Here is a 21,703-nt window from a genome sequence, read left to right on the forward strand (position 1 = left end):
TCATTGCATCTCATGCGTACGGCAAATGGACAGAGAAGTTTGTAATTCTTTGTAGGTGGGGTTGTCACTGATTTTTAGCCTTTTTACTACTACTCCTACTTTTCTATCCGCATCTAACATTCCACTCTCAGACAGATAGCTAGCAATAATGGAATAGTTTTTCGCTGGATTCCATTCGGTCTAATAGAACAAACTATAAAACTGAAATAGAGTGTTACAGTAGAAAGATGACAAATAGTGTTCCTTTATGTATCCCTGCTGCAACGGATATCAAGCTTTTATTGGAAACAGTAGAGAGGCCATTATTTCCCTCTGTTTGATAAATATTGTTATTAACAGATTTGGAGTACAATTTCACTGCATAATCTTCTTTTATAATTGCCTGTTAATGTTTGAGAAATGCAAACGTTTTTTTGAGGATCTTGTCATTGATACATGTGGCTAACCACCACAGTCTGTATTTGGGGGCCGGTCTTTAGCCGCCATCCACGGCCCCGGCTATTATTAGAGACATGGCTTTTTACTGCACATTCAGTATTCCAATATCTAAATGTTGTAGTTCTTACAGTACTCTGTACTATACTACGACTACTTTGTAGTAACTATGTGGTATTGACTTAGAAGCATATAACCGTGATTGCATGCTAGTTAGATTCAAACGTAACACAACAAAAGTTAAACAAAAGCACAAGTCAGTTTACACACCCAGTTAGGTCTTAATCGGCTTAAAAAGTACTCAACAATTCTCTTTGGGAAAAAAAATGGATCGAATCTTAAATGTGTTGCAGACAAACTATAATGTCTTGCAGTTCTTACTGGCATATCATTCGAGAAAATAGATGCAATTGTTAAAGCCACAATGGTTTTCCACTCTTGTCCACAAGGGGGTTGTGGCCTGCCCTAAATGAAAGCAGCGTAACATCCCTGCTATCCCACCCTTGTTGTCTCCTTGTCACGCACAGCTCCCCTACACCCCCCCCCCCCCCCCTCCCCCCATTAAAGCAACGGACAACCGAAGCACTGTGAAATCTTACCTATGTGGCTGTGAATGTTTAAAGGGATTTCATTCATTAACGGAACCGTCCGCAGTCCTCTGAAAAGTTTAAGAGACCATGTAAATGCAAGGGGCTTACCTCGCCAGCCTCACTGTCTGCATGTTTGTTCAGAAAGGGGATTAAGTGTTGATCACAGTCCCACATTCTCTAATCAGGAGATTGTGGACAGGAGCAATTTGTTTCGGGGCATTTTAAACATGGCATCAAAAGAGGCCTGGTGTTAAAGTTCTTTCTAAGCCACTGTGAGAACATGTTTGTCCCGTGTTGGAAAACCGCAGAGAGAAAACAAAGCAAAAGTATTAGGAATGACTGGGAATTTGGATTAGAGGCAGTAAATTGCTGTTGTGGCTCTCAAACCTCTGCAGGTGAAGTAAGAACAGAGGCTTCCTTCACGTTTTCACCTCCTCGTGCAGCGTGTTCGTGCCGTGTTCGACCCATCGGTCGGCCTTCTGGAACACGGCTAAATAAAAACCTCTCTCCTGTTTTAAAGTAATCCAGCAGGAAGTGTGCAAATATGTAAATGCTCCATAAAAAAGAGACTTAAGTAGTGTGTTTTCCACTTAAGGTGATGAAAGAACAAGCCTGGAGCTCTGCCTACACAACAGTCACGCTTTGTGAACTCGGCCGCTACGGTGCCGATCCCTTGTGTGTCGGCTCGACTTTAAAGCCCGGCGAGTTCTGCCCTGTTAAAAAGAGCTGGCATTCCAGCATACTAATGTCAAACTGGTGGCCTCTCAGCTAGGTTAGCCACACACACCTTTTTTCATATCTATTAATATCTAAGTGCTTACAGGTGGTCTGCCTATGAAGCGCGTAGAAAAACACAACCATTGGTTTCAGCCTGCTGTACATCAAATGAACCGTAAGCACCTTTGGCCCTCTTTTCTTGTATTGTTTTCATTGCGGGCTGTACACTCCCTCCATCCCCGTGTTCCTTCCAGGCCTCTTCTCCTGCCTGTGTCCTTTACTTCCTCAGTCGAACGAAGACTGGATGAGGTTTTGTGATTTGAGAGAATTCTGACCTGTAATACTGAGAACGCTGCAAATCGCCCTTCTTTAGTAAGGCCATGCTCACCTTGCAGATAAGCCAGACAAACTTCAAATGTCTCTCTCAGTCTGAATGAAAGCCAAAGATCTTTTGGCTTCTGCCAAATTTGTGATAGCTAGTCGATTGCATGGAAAGCTCTAAACTTTTTCACTTTGTCACAATCAGCAGTGACAGCGAATCACAACCTGCCTAACAACAGGACAGCACAGCACAACTTCTATGTGATTCATCATTGATTGGTTGTTCAAGTGTTGTTTATAGAAACCTTCAGCTTAACTGATAAATTTAATGATTTTGCGAGAGATAAGCAGACAGTGAGTAGTAGAGTGACTAGGTCATTAATTGGATTATTTCTTACTCATAAAGCCTTTTTCTGAGCGCCAGTGTCTTTATTTAGCTGTTCCCATTGAGCAGAGAGCGTAAGCAGCAGAGAGCGTAAGCAGCAGGGAGCAGAAGCAGCAGCATGCGGCCGCCTCCAGAAGAGCCACTCCGAACGCTTCAAGTTGAAAATATCAAATCTTTTCAGAAAAGCACTGCTGATGTCCTTGTAGAAAATGGAGGAGAAGCTTGCTTTGGCCTGTCTTTCGGACGGAAACTCATATAATTATAACAAAGACCGAAAAGCCCCTTTGTTGGAGCAGTTTGGCCCGCGGACGCTGAAGGCTGCCAGTGAGTGTTGCACATTTACTGCGGTGCATCGGCGTACGAATCGGCGGATGAAGCGGCATCCTCATCCTCCAACAAATAGATTCTAATGCAAATAGAAATTAAAGTGAGCAATCTATCAAACAACAGGGTTTAGAGTGGTGATATTTTGTCAAGATATTGTTGTCATAGGAACATTTGAAAGAGCCATTGCGCCAAGCGGTTGAAGAGCTCCCCAGGGCCCGGCGGATGCTTTTCTTCCAGAAAAGAGGATCATTCCATAGTTTCTTTCCACCGACAGGAAATCACTACCCCTGATTTGAGGTATCCACTCTATGTCAAAAAATGTATTTTGGCCAATATGTGGTTACCGACAATGCAACTGTTAATAAGAACTCAGAAACTGTAACATGCAAACTTGGATAGACTCCACTTAAATGTTCAGTTAAAAGTAAAACCGCCTTGTGTCGCTAATTTCAACAAATATGTAATTATTCTGACTGCAGCCTCGATTATATTAGAGGTGGTTGTCTTTGGCTTGTTGGTATCTGACTAACCCTAATGCCTACCCCGTTGGCCAGTGGAAATAAAACTGCTCGTATATTAGTGTGGTGCTGTGGTGGTGAGAGGATTACGATGGCGCTTTCCTCGCTTCTTCATTTAGCATGGTAGCAAGTATCCGGACTTGCACTGGTTAAGAAGAGAAAAGTTGCCTTTTCCTTACTTACCAGCATGATATTTTATATTATATTTTATTATTTGAAGAACAAACCTGGCACACAACCTTAACAGGCTGATTGGCGGATAGTAGAGGGTTGATGGTGGGAGGAATGTGGGTCAATAAATGATCAAGAATGAATACGGAGTGGATCTCTGTTGTATATGCCCGGCATGTGTGTACACAGTCACAAAGAGTCAAATTGGCAGCTCTGAAGACAAAGGTTCGTCTTACGATGGACACTCTTTCATTTGTGCGTTGGGCTCATTTGCTCTGAAGTTTATGCATCCTGGTAACAGTAAGTCCCCCAAGTACTCCATCTTGTAAGCTTTATGTCTTCCACATGGTTATAATTTGAGATTTTCCTGATTTTCAAAGCTTTTTTGAGCCTAGTGTTGTTAATTAAAAAGTGGACTAGTTTTGTTGTGGCCTTTTGTGTTGCCAAGTAGGGAAATCACCGCCCTCTTTGTTGCTCTCCCCATTTTTTCCCCTTGCCTCTCTCTCTCTTTCTCTCTCTCTCTTGCTCGATCTCTTTCGCTCCCACTTCCCCGTCCCATCTGCCTTTGTCAAGAAAAAAGCTAGCCCGACCACTTTGTAAATGAAACATCCTCCCCCTATTAATGGGATTGAGCAGATGTTTTCTGTTTGGATGGTCAGAGATGGGACAGTAAAGCCTGCAGCAAAACAAAACAAAAAGTTTTTTGTTTTTTTTTGGAGGGGGGAACAAAAAAAAAACAGAAAGCAAAAGCAGATATTTATGGAAATGATTATATCACTTCCCTCATGTCTCATACGGACACATGTCTCGCACACATGGCAAATTAGAGGTCATCCCTTCCAGTTTAGCGCATGTCTAAGTGCGTGTGCCAGCGATTTTGGTACTAAAACATCGTAAATAACACTGTAACCCCTGGGACGAGGTGTTATAAATAGGACGTGTCAAACCCTGCTCCGGCCAGCCTCTGGTTTCCCTGAAACCCTCTCTTTTCACTCGCCGAGCGGCTCTGCTACTTTTTAATTTGGCCATCCTGCGGGCTAACCGACTGACGCCTCTCGGCGAGGGCCTCTGTATTTCAACAAGGCCACAAAAGCCCCAGTCCTCGGGCACTCGCGCTCACAAGGCTCTCCAGTTTTTTTTCTGAGCTGTTACTTTTTTGGAGCCCAGACTCTACCATCAGCACAAGAGAAAACGCCGGCCCCTGCCAGAACGCCGTGGCCAAGTCTCATCTGTCAGAAACCCAGGGACCAGACTCTCCAGCCGCTGGGTGGGCGGGGCCCGACCGAAACAGAGAGAGGAGGAAGAAAGAAAGAAAGAGTGGAGTGTGGGGGAGAGAGGGTTCGAGAGCGAGAGGAAGCTCCCAGATAAACAGACCGCAGCGCCTCAACTCCTAATCACCCTGCGCTTCCGTTTCCAGACTCTATAATTAGAAGGGCCCCGTCCCTTTTTTCTCTGTATTCCCAGTTGACGCAAATGCTTCTTGTGGCTTGGCACCTCGTTTGGGGCGTGGGTTTTCAAGAGTTTACAGGCCCTGGGCCTTAGCTCTCTCTGGCTTTCTGGTTGCTCTGATACAGCATGAATAGCTAACCACTGTCTTAATGCACACTTCACTTGGCTCGTCTCGCACTTTCCTCCCTCCACCTATGATAATCTGCATGACCCCATCGCCGAGCCGCTCTGCGCCTCCTTCATTCCACCTCTTCATCATCTTTAAATATAACCGTTCTTCAGTCATACACGAGTCTTTAAAAAAATAAATCTTTCAACTCCGAATGAATGTGCAAAATTCCGTTTTTTCTTTCTTTTTTCCAGAGAGGGAGAGTTTTCCATCTTCCTCGCACGTGTTGCACAATCCTTTTAATCTCATGCCATTCCAGCCTCCTCTTTTCACATTTGACATGCCACCCAATAACGCCCGGCCACTAATTAAAACCCACTGCCGCCTTCACATGAAAGATTCCACGGAGAAAAAACTCAGAGGAAAATGACTAATTGCTTTAATATCATTTTTGTCTGGGAGTCGTCTAAAAGACAGAGGTTTGGACCTATTTTTATTTTTTTTTTTAAATTCTTACACTCTGTATCAGTGATGTGCTTCCAACATTTTGAGCTGCTGCCCAAACTGGGGGTTTTGTTTGCAGCGATTCAAAAGGCTTCTGGGATGGGTTTTTGGGTCGCGCTTGAAAAGCAGCGCAGCGTTTTCCCTAACCGAACCAGTTTAGATCTAGGTTTGTTCTGGTGTGGTTTGTTGAGCATGTTGTTTATGGTGAGGGCCTATAATTTCTGGAGTTTGATGAGCTTCAAATAAAACGGCACCAAATGAATGGGCCTGTCAGTGGGGGTTACACTGTCGGGGTGAATCTCAGTGTGCACACACCACCACAGACCATGACCGTACATGGACGTACCAATGCATACGCGTTCTCTTTTACAGACTCATCATCTTGTCCGTCCTCGAGGAAGCACACGACTCAAGCCCTGGTTTTAACCAGACCGGGTTATCATGCGAGGAAAAGGCTGCGTTTTATGACATCGGCAAACAATAGCTGGCTTTGTTTTAACGGGCCGCTGTGTTTGTTTTTAATGCACAGTAATTCTGTCATGCCGTGTAGCATGTGTCCCGCACGGTTGGTCCCGTCAGCTCCCGTCGTGTGAGCCGCCGGAGTGAATGCAGTATAAATATTTTGGTTGGCCTGACTTCAGATCAGTTTACCATTGTACCAGTGACGCCGTTAAACACACTGGCACAGTTTCATATAGTTGGTCAACTTTGACAGGCATATAAAGGCGGAGGTTTTTTGTTTTCTCCAAGCTCTACGTAATAAAATCAAAATGTTATACAATCTAAAATAGTCTTTATTTAATATGATTTTTCTCCGGCGATTTCGTATGCCATTTGAGTTTGATGTCTCACAACCATATCTGAGGCAAAGACATCCTGGTGTTTAGTCCCTAAAATGAGTCATGGCCTAAAATCACCTCCTTTCCGGCATTTCCCATAATTCAATTCAAGACGTCCAAGCATGACATCTTTCAAACTAACTGTTTTCAAAGGCTTTCTGTTATGCATTTGTAGTTTCCAAGACCCAGTTTGAGTTTAACTTGATAGGTCAAGGGTCATCTATAAGAGAAAAAAAGTTCTGTTTTTATTGTAATTTGAAAACACTTTTTTATCAATTGGCTGTGGTCATTGCAGCAATAGCAGTGCCTATTATTAATTCTCAAAGTTATTAATCAGGGACACAGCTAATTACTCCCAGAATTAGACAAAAGGTAAGGTGATAATCTGTAATTGCAGTAGACTTTACCATAACATCTTAATACAAACAAGAATATAATTACTAAAAAAAGGTACCAGCATGTAGAGGAATAGACATTTGTACTCAAGATGGTGGCTTTAAAGGAATGAATGTAACACTGATGGCTCCTGTTTAAAATGCACACTGCAGGCCAAATTCTAAATAATGGGGGAAAAATGGTCTCCTCCCCAGATCCAAAGAACATATATCTTGTCACGCTGAGGAAACCGAACCATCACAATTGTAGGACGAGCACAATTTGAACACATTCATTGATTTGGCACAAAACGGGTATATGGTTTCTATTAGATACGATAAATAGCTAAGGTGGACATGAGTAATGTGGACGTTTTTATCTGTTCAATGTAACTTTATAGAGTAGTCACACTTTAATTTTAGCCAATTTAGAGTCAAACTTGCATATTTCTGTCACTCTGGTTACCAACATAGTACAAAGCTTTGGCTCCATCATGATCCCGGTGTGATTGGTTCTGTTAGCATGAAAATGTCTACGGGTGTCTCAAACATTCGTGGACTCTATAATAACTTAATGCAAGGACACTTAAAGGACAATTAAAATACACATTGCTTGTGATACATTAGTTACGATTGGCTAACCTCAGCTAAAGCTCAGTCCTTGCTTGTTCAGGGGAAAATGAGTCAGCAGCCGATCTGGGCTCTAAGCTGCCTCCAACCTCCGAATGCACGCCCGCTATTTCAAGTAGCTTTGTAGAAAAATAGCGACGCTTTTTAGGTCAGGTAGGATTCAACGTCATCCATTTTGATCCAGTCTGTTTGCTTGCTTTCATGACCGCAGCACGCTGTGTCGTTTCATATTTCGCACATAAGTTCACACTTTATTTCATATCTGGCAACGCAGGGTGTTGAAATGGGCAAAACAATTACAGACGTTGAAAGGAGAACAACTCAAAGTTAACTTAGGATGTTTCTTTCGTCTCTGATGATTTTGTGATTTATTTACAGTATATATATTACAAATTAGTAAACGACTACGTGTACTATCCTCTAGATTCAAAGCACAGTGAAACAAGTTGTGATGATGATGATGATGATGATGATGATGATGATGATGATGATGATAATGATGATGATGATGATGACGACCAGTTTATGTTGGAGCTAGCTGCAGGAGTGATTCCTCATGTTGACGACTGTATCTGTGTGTCTTGTAGGAATGCTGCTGGTGACTGCTGACACTCTGGGCCACGATTTCCACGTCTTCCAGGTTCTCACCCACCCGTGGTCGTCGTCACAGAGCGCCGTTCACCATCTTTACACCCTGCACCGTGGGGAGACCGAGGCCAAGGTCTGAGGCACCCACACACATGCACACTACAATCAATGACTTGAAGTAGCTCTGTTTGAACTTCAAGTCGTTGACTGTAGTTTCACTTCCAAATAAGTTGTTATTGTTGACGATAATGTGTCAGATTTGTTGCTGTGTTCACACTTTGACATTGAAGTCAAAAACAGAAAAATGAATACAACCTGGGTTGCATATCATTTTAAGTGTCGAGCAAATAACGCCCTTTTCTTGTTTTGAATCTGGTCAACAGCATTCTGATTATTAGCAGACAACAAGACTTTAATCCACCATGTGCTGCTATTGTAACACTGTCGGAGAGACAGTACTTCATCATTGGAACATTATCAACCAGAGAGAATGGACCCGCAGGCAAATGGCTTCGATTTAGTTGATTTAGATCCAAGCAAAGCTTCTCTGGTCTGGTTAGTTGAATAGCATCCACACACACACACACACACACACACACACACAGCACTCTCCAGTACTGCTAGATGTTTCCCTGACACCTAATTGAATCAGGTGTGTAGAAGTTGACATTGAGCAAGCGTGTTTATCTAAAGAGGGATTTATCGCCAACGGGTGCCTTATTTCCTGTCAGTAGTAGAAGATCCAAAGATCTTTCTCTCTACTCTCCCAATGCAGTGTTTTTCTTGGGGCCTAGATTCATTTCCTTACAAACCACACACACACACACACACACACACACACACACACACACACACTTAAAACAGAGACAATTTGTGGGAGAAATCAGCCATGACGAGTTTAGAAAAACATTCAACCACCATTTCCCCAAAAATACAAGAACAAATCATTACATGTTCCAATCTTTTCCCTCTCACTCCCTCCATTCTCTTCCTTGGCAAAATCTAATAAACGGAGAGTGTTTTTTTCTTTTTTTACATGCCACTTCTCCACTGTAGCGTTTGAAGATAAATGCAGTCGTCACCTTCCAAGTTAAGATCTGTTTTCAGTGTTTGCTGTATGTCCTCTGGCATGACGAGGGGAGACTTTGCAGTGCAAGTTAGAAGTGCTTACTCAACAAAACTACTTCAGGCCTTGTTCGGTTCAGGATTATCGACTGGGAAAACACACCATCTCACACACACATTCTCACCGCCCGCCCATCGTTAATGTATGACCAAACGGCAGGTCCGCTGACCGGCTGCACACTGAGCCTGCTTTGATCCGGCCCGTTGTAAACACTGAGAGCCGGCCTCGGCCTAGTGCCTGGGCCAGGGGTTATCAGCACACACTCACACACACACCCACGCACCGGAGAGTGATAAAGTCTTCAGTTAGGTGGGTGGAGAGACGCCTTATCTGTCTCCAGCAGCCAAACATGTGGCTGGCTGTCAGTGACCCGAGGCCAGGTAAACAGACCTGCAGCTGATAACAGATGTAAGGGACTGAAGGAGGACCAGAATGTAGATGGGAGCGGAGCCACGGGGCAAACCAGAGAGCGCTAGTCACTGGGGTTACAGGGGTGGCACTCCGTCACTGCGATATGGAGACCGTGTGTTAACATGCACTTAAGTAACCGGGCTGCTGCACAGATTTCTTCAACTTCATGTAAATTTCAATTAATCATGTATATATTTGTCTCGAGAACGCTAAGAACATGTGAACATGTGTACGCCAAATGCTTCAAGGATGGACCTGCATTTATATAGTGCCTTCCACTCAAATAGCTCTATAGTACACGCCAACATTCACCCATTCAAACACATTCATGCTGATATGACGCTGATGGCAGAGGCTGCCACACAAGGTGCCACCTGTCTGTGAACATCTGATCTCATTCATGTACATCCTCATAGCACAGCATTTAGGGGGCAGTATGGGGTTCAGTGTCTTGCCGAAGGACACTTTGACATTTGGACTTGTGGGCTACGGTTTCGAAGCCTTGACTTTGGCATTTTAGCTGAGACCATCTTGGATTTTGGCCATGATAAATTAAATGGCAACTTTTTGGTCACTAATGATGACTTTCAGAATTATCTAGATAATGGAAATTCACCATGATCAACTTAATGCGTTTTTAATCCTGATCCGCAATACAATCTTGTATCCCTAGTACCCGCTCCAGAGTGGCTCAAAGTGCTGCAGGGTTGACACATTTGTGGTGGCCAGCAAAAGATGTAGCGTCCAGCACTGCTTCACCAAAGTTAAAGCAACTTTTCATGGGATTTTCCAGTAGCCATCTTTGAACAATGAAGGTAAAGGAGCTGAAAACGATGCTGAAAAGACAGCAGTCTGTTTACCAAACTGTCGAAGAACGCAAATGCAGCAACAGAGGCTTTGTTTTGTGTTCTTGCTCTGGCCTTGCATATTGCCAGTCCTTTACGTTTCCTTTCTAATGCAGAGACACACAGTTCTGTTCAGGCGTAAGCTTGTCTTCAGTCTTATCCCTCTGTCCATCTTTGTCTCATGCTTGTCATTCCTTCAGAGTTCCTCTCAGGTGAACTACCTAATCTGTTTCACTGATTTAAAAAAAAAAAGAAGAACAGTCCGAAGCATTAAGAGAGCTTTCCAGCCTCTCCGGAATGTACAACCTCCACAGCAGCACAAGTGACTGAATACAGTTGCATTCCACCTCTTTTAAGATAACATTTGTTTGGTATCTGCGTGGTTGTCACGGCCACCCTTCAGGTAATCCCCGGCTCGATAAAAAGGGTTTGACAGTAAAGTCCATGCACCCATTTACAGTTGGAGCCTTGACAGGTCTATTACGACCAATTACGGCACACACAAAGTAGCCCTTTCTCATCTCACCAGGCAGAGGTCAGCCCTCCTCTTTCACTCATCTTTGTGAGGTGAAGTAACCGTATGGTATGCAGAGGATGCCCCATTAACTGTCATTGCTGGGTACAATTACCTCGTCTGACCTGGCAAAAGATTAGAGATGCCTGGAGGTACAGAGCTGTCTCTCTGATTGGCCGACTTACTTGCTGACATTCCTTCTAGTGACTTTCTCCTGGACCCTTTCATTCCATCCCGTCCACTTTCTCCAGCCTCTCCCCCCCAGTACATGAGATGATAGATGTTATTTCAGCACAATGTCACCTCATCACACCTTTGTCTTTTCATTTTCTCTCTCCCACACTCTGTTACTTATATTGTCTCTTGCAGCCCATCTGTCTGGTTTCCTGCATGTCTGACATGCTCAGGGAGATCCTATCTCCTCACATGTCTGCTGCCTGAGTCAGTCACTGTTTGAGGAAGAGGCGTAACAAAGACTGCCACCAACTCTTTAGTGCTTTATTTCAACAGCAAACAAGCTCATATCACATTATCACCTTTGCCAAAAGTCATTTTCTAATCCTCTCTTCTTGATCATTGTCACCTCAAACGGGTTTGTTTATCTGTGTAGCAATCTTCTGGCAGACTGGAGTGTGAAACATAGTTCTTCATGCAGATTGCAGACTGGAGCTAGCCTATTTTAAGCCTTACCATTCAGTAAACAGCATTTTAGAGAACTAGCTGGAGCTGCTGGAACCAAACCTGGACCAAAAATCTAGGACTTAGTGAGCATACTCTATGTAAATGGTGGTCCAAGGATGGTTACAAGTAGAACATATTTACTGATGTACATTGTATAATAAAACGATGTAACGGTCAGTGGATTGAGGGCTGGATCCAACTGGATCACGGTTAATCATAGTGTGACTCAATAGTGTGTATTGACAGCAGTCAGGGTACTGTTGGTGAATGCCAATCAAGCTGCACTTTGCTGGGCTGTGAGACCAGGTCCTTTTAGAGGATGTTCGGACCTCATGCCTCAGTTTCTGACAGTTTGGTCAGAAACATGAACACCAGTAGCCTGCTGGAGGTCGTGTTGTAGGGCTCTGGCAGTCCTCCCCCTCTTCCTCCTCATAAAAGGGAGCAGATACTGGTCCTGCTGCTGGGTTCATATCCAGCTGGTGTAAGAGCCGGTCTCCTGGTATCTCCTCCATGTTCTTGAGACTGTGCTGGGAGACAGAGATGAATGTGGATGCTGGAGGAGCTGGACTACCTGTGAACCTGATTGTCCTGCAGGTACCAGCTCATGCTACACAAAGAGAGAAAGACACAAAACTAGAGAAGAATCTATCAGAAAGGAGGCGGAGAGAGCAACTGTCTGTGGCACATGAAAACCAGTTGTATGTACCAACAAACAATGTTCGACCTCCCTCCATGTCTGCCAGATAATGCAAAACACGTCATCCAGCATCATCTAGTGTCATCCAGTGGCGTTTCGCTTGGAAGGGAGCTCTATGAGGAGAGAAAACTGAACAATGATCATCTGATATCTCTGATATCTCCCATATTGCAATGGTACAAAGGTAGTTGGACATTTCCCTTAACTCAGCCTATGCACTGGCAGAGTGTGCACAGGTTGGCGGGTAGAGAGACACGTAGCCTGTCTAATCATTTCGTTCAAGCTGAATTATCTTTTTTCTTTCTTTTGTCAGCATTAGATTGATTGATTGCTGTCAGGATGTTATGACGATTGAGTGGTTGACCATCTACGGATGTAAAGATTACCAGTCCTAGCTTTACATATTTATTTCTTCAGACACAACACAGTTGGATAGCTACATCAGCTGCTTCACATTTTATTTGTTGCAAACATGAAAATATATTTCACAATATGGATACATTTTGATGACCCTGACCACCCATTTATGAGATTATTTGTTGTTTGTTTGAGCAATTCAAGACTCCACCATGAGCACAGTGAATGGAAATGTATTATTGTTATTTCAGTCGAAGTCAATTTATCCTTCATCTGTTTTGTACATGTTGTACTTCATCCTCCTACTCTCCCCTGACCTCTTTACTTGTCCCCTTTCCCTCCTTGTCCTGTCTCTGTCCAGGTCCAGGACATGTGTTTCAGCCAGGACAGTCGCTGGTTAGCCATCAGCACCCTGCGTGGCACCACCCATGTATTTCCCATCAACCCCTACGGCGGTGCACCGTGTGCCCGCACGCACATGTCTCCACGTGTGGTCAACCGGATGTCTCGCTTCCAAAAGAGCGCTGGCCTGGAGGAGATCGAACAGGAGCTGAACCGGGTGGCGGCGTTAGGAGGAGGAGCGGGAGGCGGCATCGGAGGAGGTGGCTGCATCCTGGGTGGAGGAGGAGGCATCGGGGGCCGCTGCAGCCCCATACCTGGCCTGTCCAGCAGCCCCTCGGGGTCTCCACTGCACGGTGAGCAGCTTGCAGGGAGAAGTGAAGGGTTTGCCGATGTTGTTGCCTGTTTTGTTATCTCAGTGAGCATTTGCTGCATGGCGGCATGCGGGAGGTTATCTAGAGTTCACCGGGTCGTGTCAGTTTTGATTTTTGTCTAATAAATTGATTAATGACTGATAAATAATGGTCATCACAGTATCTGTCACACAGTACTACCCCTAAGCTTTTGTCATAGATTTATTGGCATTTGTGCTTGATAGATATTTTAATCATCCAAATTGTTGATTTATATGACTGACCAATTGACCTCAATCTTCCAATCACGTCACTGATCAATAATACACATTGGCGAAAAAAAGTGTATTTTTTAATTCAATAATCTACAGATGATTGGATCAGTTTTGGCCACAGGGAGCGGAAAAACTTCTTAACAAGCTCACAAATACTCGGTGGACTACAGTTTTGAAGCCTTGAGTTTGGCATTTTGCCCGTCACTCTCTTAGATTGCGGTAGTCCCCATCTTGGAATTTTTCAACCAGTGTAAGGAGGAGACCTTATTTGGGTCGATGACTGGTGGATCTGATGAACACAAGCAGCAGAGCTGCCACCTTACTGGATCTGGTTCCATCTGGATTCTGGTGTGAAGATGTTAACAAAGTTAGCTTCATAATTTAAGGTCAAATTTACAACCCGTTCAAGTCATCTTAGTAGCTAATTATATTGGTAGCCACCTGTCAATCATAAGGTAGCCCCGCCCTAAAGCATCCCCCACTTTATGGTCTATTTGACTCTAAATGGACCATAATTGACGAAATGAACATCATGCTGTAATAAAGAAGACTTGAAACTATATATTTAGACCATAAACTCATGTTTACAATGTTTTACTGAGGTAATAAATCAATAGACCCCCTGATGGCCAGTAGAGAGAATGCAAGTTTAAGGCACATCAGCTTTGGCTTTACTTTTCAGAACTGGAGGTTGCTGCCTGGTTTGAAGTGAATTAATGGCTTACGTTGTCTTACGCTGTGGTTACACTTGTCTTTTCAATTTAACTTTTGTCATCCAATCATGCCGGAACACATTAACTGTCGTGCGCTCCAAGATTGTATCATGCTTGCATTGGAATCAGCAAGACCACATGCGATGACTCACATTGAGTTGGGATATTAGTGAGGACATTCTGGACAGCATGTGGGCACAATCCAGGTCTCCATCATCTTCCCCCAACATAGGAGTTCCTCTCCTGAGGAGCGCAAAGGGAGGAGAGGAAATAAGAAAAAAAATTAAAAAAAATATATTATTTATGATACATTATTTAAGTTTTCTGTATTTGCTCTTTTGCTTAACATAATATGATCTTAAAGGACAATTAATTTGGCAGGCAACTGAGATATATCAGGATATGCTTTCTGATAAAATTCTGCTTTTAGAATAGAAGTAAAAGAAAAATCTCATACAGCCTCATTTGTTCATATACATATCATTTATAAAATAAATATGAATATAGGCTGATATATCGATATGGTAACTTTTTTACTCCATGATATCGGAATTGGTGCTTTGCCCAAAAATCCCGTCACGATCAGGCTCTATTGAAAAGACAAGTGTAACCACGGCCTGAGACGGCCGTTTTTTCACTTCAAACTGGCAGCAGTAACTGGATATAAGAGTGAGGGCCGGTCTGGCGGGTGCCAATCCCAACTCAAGATTTTAACCTTCCGGTGCAATCGCCCCACCTTTCATTTCACAACTGAGATTGAACCTCACACACACACACACACACACACACACACACACACACACACACACACACACACACACACACACACACACACACACACACACACACTTACTGAAAAACACACATATAGAGCCATGCAATTTTGTGTCTGAGCAGATAAATAGTGTGTACAATGTTTCATATGTAGGATTGAATGAACAATCAAATCTTAAATAATATTAAGAGTGAGGAGTCAGCAGTTAACAACAAATCCTTGAACATACAGTCATAAATGAGCACAGAAAATATTAACATCATGGGTCCAACAGGATGCCAGATTAGCCGCCGGACAAATTTGAGTCCTGTGTGTGTGTGTGTGTGTGTGTGTGTGTGTGTGTGTGTGTGTGTGTGTGTGTGTGTGTGTGTGTGTGTGTGTGTGTGTGTGTGTGTGTGTGTGTGTGTGTGTCTTTCCAGTGACTGGTCATCTCGGTAGCTCTTTTCCAGGGACTGTGATTTGTCTGCCACAACCTTGTCCACCTTGTTTGTCAAACAGCATTGCAGGCTGCTCACACTGTCCGTGTGTCCCTAGTTGACATCGACATACACTGACAAACACACACTTTGTGTGGGCTGCACTGCTTGACCCCAGAGGTGTTGCTCAGTGTAAAATATAGTTGTCATTCGTCACTGATTTCCAGGAACATCCCTGAGCTTTGACAGGTGTACTGCAGCCAGGATGAGGCGACGGCCTTGACAAACACTTCAGAGAACCACATGACTGAGAACTGACCACCGGGTCATTACATAATAGAGTACAATCATGTGTTTTAAAACCAGATCTCTCACCATTCAACATACTGTAACAATTACGGATGAAGCATTTTCAAAGCATGAGTTAAATGAGAGTTGGGCTTCACAAAAAATATATTCGTAATTTTGATTTTTGCCTCCTGCAATTAAATAAACATGGTCGACTGCAACATTGACGTTTACGTGTTCATGGAAAATTCCACTGCCAACCTCCGGTTCTGAAAAGTGAAGTCAATGCTGAAGTTTAAACTTTAAGCTTTTACGGCGGGGCTACTTTGTGATTGACAGGTCACTACGACGGCCTCACTACTACGCTAAAACGCTGCTAATGTACTAAGCTGCTATGATGACTTTAACACTTAGCTGTAAAGTTGACCTTGAATAATGAAGCTAACTTTGTTAACGACTTCACACCAGAATCCATATGGATCCAGATCCAGTAAGATTGGTACTCGAGGTGCCGCTCTGCTGCTTGTATTCGTCAGATCGTGAAGGCCAAAATCCAAGATGGTGACGGCCGAAATGCCAAAGTCAAGCCCAGGTTCATTTCAAGGTGGACCAGCTGTTTTCATTATAGTGGCAAGCTGCTCCTCTGAGCTGATAGCATTAAACGATCAAAAGTCTTATCGTCGTTAGCGGTTAAATGGTTAATTATTAACTCCACCTTGCTGTCGGGTAGGAAGTGGCGATGAACCTCCCCCCGGCACCCACAGACACGCCCGATTTGGCATCACAGGTGTGAGGTGGTGTTATGGCATTGCGAGGTGGTCTCTAGTTGCGTGACTTGGAGTTATAGTCTGATTTCAATCTTCCGGTCTCTAGAAAATTGCGTTCTATATCTTTAATATCTGCCATGTTGGGAGGCCATTGCGGGCACTTTCGCAAACTGACGTTACCATATTTTTACGCCAATGTGATGAATTATCCTGCATTTGTCTGTGTAAAAATGTCACAGTGGTTTCATTCAGTCTCCAGGTGACAGAAGATACTGGGAGCATGAGGTCAGGGTATCTGCCTGCCCCACAACTCACACTGACGTTACACACACACACACACACACACACACGCTTGAAAGATGGCGCCCTCGCTTCCTCTCTCCGTCCTGCCTTCGTTGTCTAGACCCAGACCTCTCCGTAACCCACTAGACTAAAATACAGACACACACACACACACACACACACACACACACACACACACACACACACACACACACACACACACACACACACACACATTCCTCCACACGGTGAAAAATAGGCCATCACACATTAAAAGGATGTCTGACTTTGGAGAGTCGCTGCTCCACTGCGATGAGAGACAAAGAGGGACAGCAACATCAAAGTGGGCTAGGAGGTGAAAGTGAGCGAACGAAGTAATGAGGTACGATTGAGAAAAAACGAAAAAAGATAGAGCGGCGGGGGGGGGGGGGGGGGGGGGGGTCTAGGAGGAGGTGCGGCAGACAGACGGAGGGAGAGAAAGATAAGTTTGTAGTAGCAGCAGCGCTGAAAGCCGGGGTCTCGGGGAGCACAGTCGTAAATCACACTTTTGTTTCAAAGGGGAACATTAGAGCCACCTGTCAACAATTAGTCCTCACAGTGATACCTTATTGAGTGTGTGCACATGTGTGTGTGTGTGTGTGTGCGTGTGTACATTTGAAGAAGATAAACTATCTACAGAACTAATCATTTTTTATGGTGAAATGTAAAAGACAAAGTTCTCAAATACTGTCCAATGAACTCGCTACTCGGCACTTAAGAGGAAAATTGAAGGTTTTCATAACTCTGATATTTTACGGTGTATAATGTAGTCCACAGGAAATTGAAGTCAGGTTTCACACCGCTTTTATCAAGGTGTTAATCCAGACCATACGGACGCCGGCTCACCCTCTGATAAAAAACACAAAGCGCCTCACTGTGTGACTCACAAGTCGACCACTTTGTGTATAGCGTTACAACCTCACGCATGCCGTCGTGTCTAGCTCTGCTGAAGTTCAACACGTTACATCGACCTTATTTTGGAAAGTGGGGTATTTCTGCGCTTGGAGCCTGTGATCACATCACACATGTTTCTGAAAACACCTGCACCTTTTTTACCCACAATGCAAATAATTTGACAAACACGGGGGAATGATGTTTAATCTAGAAGAGTGGCTCCCGGACTATTTTAAATTACCCCACCAAAATAAAACTCAAGCATGCACCCTGCAGATAACTTAACTATATATATATATATATATATATATATATATATATATATATATATATATATATATATATATATATATATATATATATATATATATAAAAATAAAAAAGTAGGTTCAAAAGTAGTTGCCTATTTTTCTTTTTTTATATATATTATTAGATTTCTGGTCCTACTTGCATTTTTATGTAATGGTCATAGCAGCAGATATTATGTGCAAAATTGTATTTACTGGCCACTGCATTTTGAGGGCTTCTGTGGGAGTTTGTGTGAGAATGAAGTCAGTGATAAATCAGACTTGTCACACAAGCTCTTTGACCAAAACAAGATGATCGTCACCCTCAAGAGCAAGCGTGTATTTACATGGTGCCAAAAAGGGCCTATCGCAGGTCATTATCAGTTCAGCAGTGAGATCTCTGTGGGCCAAGGTCATGTAGGTCTCCGTGTGTCTGTCATTTTGAAGATATCGGCTCCGAGGCATCCTGCCACATGTAAATTTAGAAATCCAACCCCCTCCACCACTACCGCTGCCACCAGCGTTGATAAAAAAAAGTCCATAATTTGCGCAATCTTCACCGGATGAAAAGCCCATTGAGTCACATTTGCTTTGTTGTCTCATTTCCGCCTGTTTTTGCATGCTGGGTGTGAATTTTGGGGCAGTGAAGGCGGTTTTTCTTATGTTGGCAACAGCAGCAGGGTGAGGCAAGCCGGGGGCCGGGCCACCTAGCCACAACAGCTGCTCTGTGATTGTCGCCAGCGAGGACAGCGTTGATTTTTGGGAAGGAACTGTAGAAAAGTACACATCCTTCTCAAAGCTGCCAGCCCAGGCCACCGGCAGGCCTAAAAATAGAGGCTGCAATTGGCCGTCGTCTTGTCACTGTTAAAATCTGGAATGGCTATTTACGTCTCCTTGCGTCCCTACGTGTACAGCACCCCCTTCTCCCCCCCTGCAGCCTTTCCTCTGTGCGATCGATTTATTGTCATCCGAGATGATGACCTGTAATGTGACCGTCCCACACTGTAAAGCACGGCTCGTCTGCGGCCCGGCGCATACAAGGCTTGATTAGTGAGTGCAGTTTCTCTGCACAGGGCAGAGGTTGCTGAGGCTATACCAGGCACATGGCAGCCGCTGCAGAGTTTTATTATTCAGATGTTTTAACCACAACGTGCTGTATAATAGAGCAGAGAGCTGCAAACAGGTTTAACCTCTCCAAAAAAACAACTTGATCATAATAATCTTTTTTTCATTTGATCTGTGATCATAATTCTTTGTGAAAGGGGGTGAATTTTAGTGTGGTAGATGGAGATGGGGCTTCTATCGAATGATTCAGGGTTAGTTTTTTGACTTCCAGAGGGACATTCCTGAAATGTCTCTGCTTTCCCTTTTTCTGTCACATTCTCTCGACAGTTATGACTTGGTCATGGTCTGTACCGTTGGTTTGTGGACGACGGTTTTGAAGCCTCGACTTAAGCATTTTGTCTGTTGCCATCTTGGATTTTTGCAACCAGTGAACAGAAGTGACCATATTTGGATTGTGGAGGAGCGACGGGTGGATCTGATGAACACCAGCAGCAGAGCAGCAACCTCACTGGATCTGAATTCTGGTGTGAAGCCGTTAACAAAGTTAGCTTCATACAGTAGCCCCGCCCTAAAGCATCCCCTACTTCATGGTCTATTTGACTCTAAATGGACCATCATTGACTAAATGAACATCAAGCTGCATTGAAGAAGACTTGAAACTACTAATATTTATGATGTTAACTCGGATAATAAATCAAGTGAGAAGTAGGATCATTTTCTCATAGACTTCTGTGACAAAGCATTGGCTTCATGTCACAGAATCGGAGTTTGCCGCCTGGACTCGGTGTGCATTTTTTAACAGGCATGGGTGCCTTTCGTCTACATCCAAAGCTCTGGTCATACACTTCCCACTCATTAAACATCAACATGAGGCTAGGAGTCAGTACAACAGATTTGTTTCCTCACCACGCAGAAGCCCCGGTGGTCCGAACACTGGGCCATCTGGGCCTTGGCGCTGGTTCACAGAGAAAGGGGGGAGGGCGAAAAACAAGGTGTGACGGGAAACTGTTAATTCACTTGTTGATAAAAGGACACTTCCTTTCTGCTATTAGAGGCTGACGGCTTGCTTATTTGGGTTTGGACTTTTGTTTTATCTCGCCTCCCTCCTCCGCCGGCGCTCCCCCTTCGTCAGTCATCATCCTGCGGTGAAAAACAGCGACTCTCCGCTGAGGTCGATGCCAAGGAAACATTACCTCATAACTGCTGGTGTGTGACATGTATGTACACGACCTCACTGCGACCCCGTTTTTGACAGCGTAGGTACTGTAAGTTAAACAGCGGGTACGGCACGGCGGAGTGTGTCGAAATCGGTGTTTCACACAGATAGCAGATGGAAGTTCGCATGTTCGTTTCGGGAAAGTGTGTAAACAGCATGAATCAGTGAGATACGTGACTTGTCCAGATTTCAGTCATCGTGATGAGCTGTCTGCCTTGGATTCAACTGAGACTGAGCTAACCAGCATCTGTAAAGCCACATCAGGGCCACGAGTTCGTCATGTTTTTTAATTACATTTTCCATTGCTCTTCCTTTTTTCCTCTTTCCTTCCTTCGACATCCCGTCGTAGCTGCTGTGACATCTCCACTCACCTGTGTAGCCACAACACGGTGGGCACTGTGCTGCAACTGTGTAGAAACTGTGTAGAAACCCCAACATGGCGTTTGAGGGTGGTCAAACAATCACATTTAGGAAGATCATGTGATAAAAGCTACTAAATGGACCATGTAGTGGGAATGTTTCAGCGATTTGAGAAACGATTCATGGGTGAAATAACAGCATTTAAATGTCCGTTTCTCTCTCATTGTCAGCGTTCCCTCACATTGGCCAAATACAACCAGATGTATTGTTGTCATCCATATTTTTATTGAAGTTCTGTTGCAGTTTACCGAGTTGCGCAGTCGTGTGCGATCGTGATAAACCTACCAAAACACATCACATCATTCACACATAGTGGTGAAGAGTGTTCAAGCTGGCAAACAATAAAATGAAGAGAGCAACATTTTAATTTCTGTTGTAAGGCCATAACAAGCACATCTATTCAATGACTTAATAACTACGTGGCATATAAAACAAGTTCTCTGAAATCTCGAATAAACCATCAAATAAAGTTGTTTCACAACATACATCATATACCCAGAAATGTCCCAAAGTTATTATAGTTTTCAGCCAAACTGGGGAATGTATATTTAAGTTTCCAGCTGTAGTGTGACAATATATTCCATCATTTCTACATCCTCACACATCTGTAAAGAGAAAAAAAATTTTTTTCTTGTGCTCAAGTTATATTTCTTGATGTTTAAATTACATATTTGCAGGCCATTGATGTGACATTCTGGAGGAAAAACAGAAACATTTTTTAGATGGCAGAAAGAGGCAAGTTTTTCTTCATATATATATATATATATATATATATATATATATATATATATATACACCTCAGCTTAATCCAGCAAATATCATATAAGAGACATTTTTAGACTCTGTCCTACATCTCACATGCATCTGTACACACACAAAAATATACAAGCATTGCTCCCTTTTCTTTATTCGTAATAATTTTAATTCTGTATCTCAGTGGGAAGCATATTTTAGCTTTACCGGTACTGGTTTACATTCATGAAGGA

General features: G+C 43.5%; 1 protein-coding gene across 2 annotated transcripts in view; it reads left to right on the forward strand.

The window, feature by feature from the left end:
- The window catches only part of bcas3 (BCAS3 microtubule associated cell migration factor), a 323,492-nt gene that overhangs the window by 57,426 nt on the left and 244,363 nt on the right, over nucleotides 1–21,703 (forward strand). For both annotated transcript variants that reach the window (XM_084020265.1, XM_084020266.1), the window contains exons 14-15: nucleotides 7,957–8,090; nucleotides 12,950–13,283. In XM_084020265.1, coding sequence (XP_083876391.1) covers nucleotides 7,957–8,090; nucleotides 12,950–13,283 — 468 coding nt within the window. The remainder of the gene's footprint in view (nucleotides 1–7,956; nucleotides 8,091–12,949; nucleotides 13,284–21,703) is intronic.

The sequence above is a fragment of the Eutrigla gurnardus genome (genome assembly GCF_963514095.1).
Source record: "Eutrigla gurnardus genome assembly, chromosome: 10".
NCBI classification, from domain to species: Eukaryota; Metazoa; Chordata; class Actinopteri; order Perciformes; family Triglidae; genus Eutrigla; species Eutrigla gurnardus.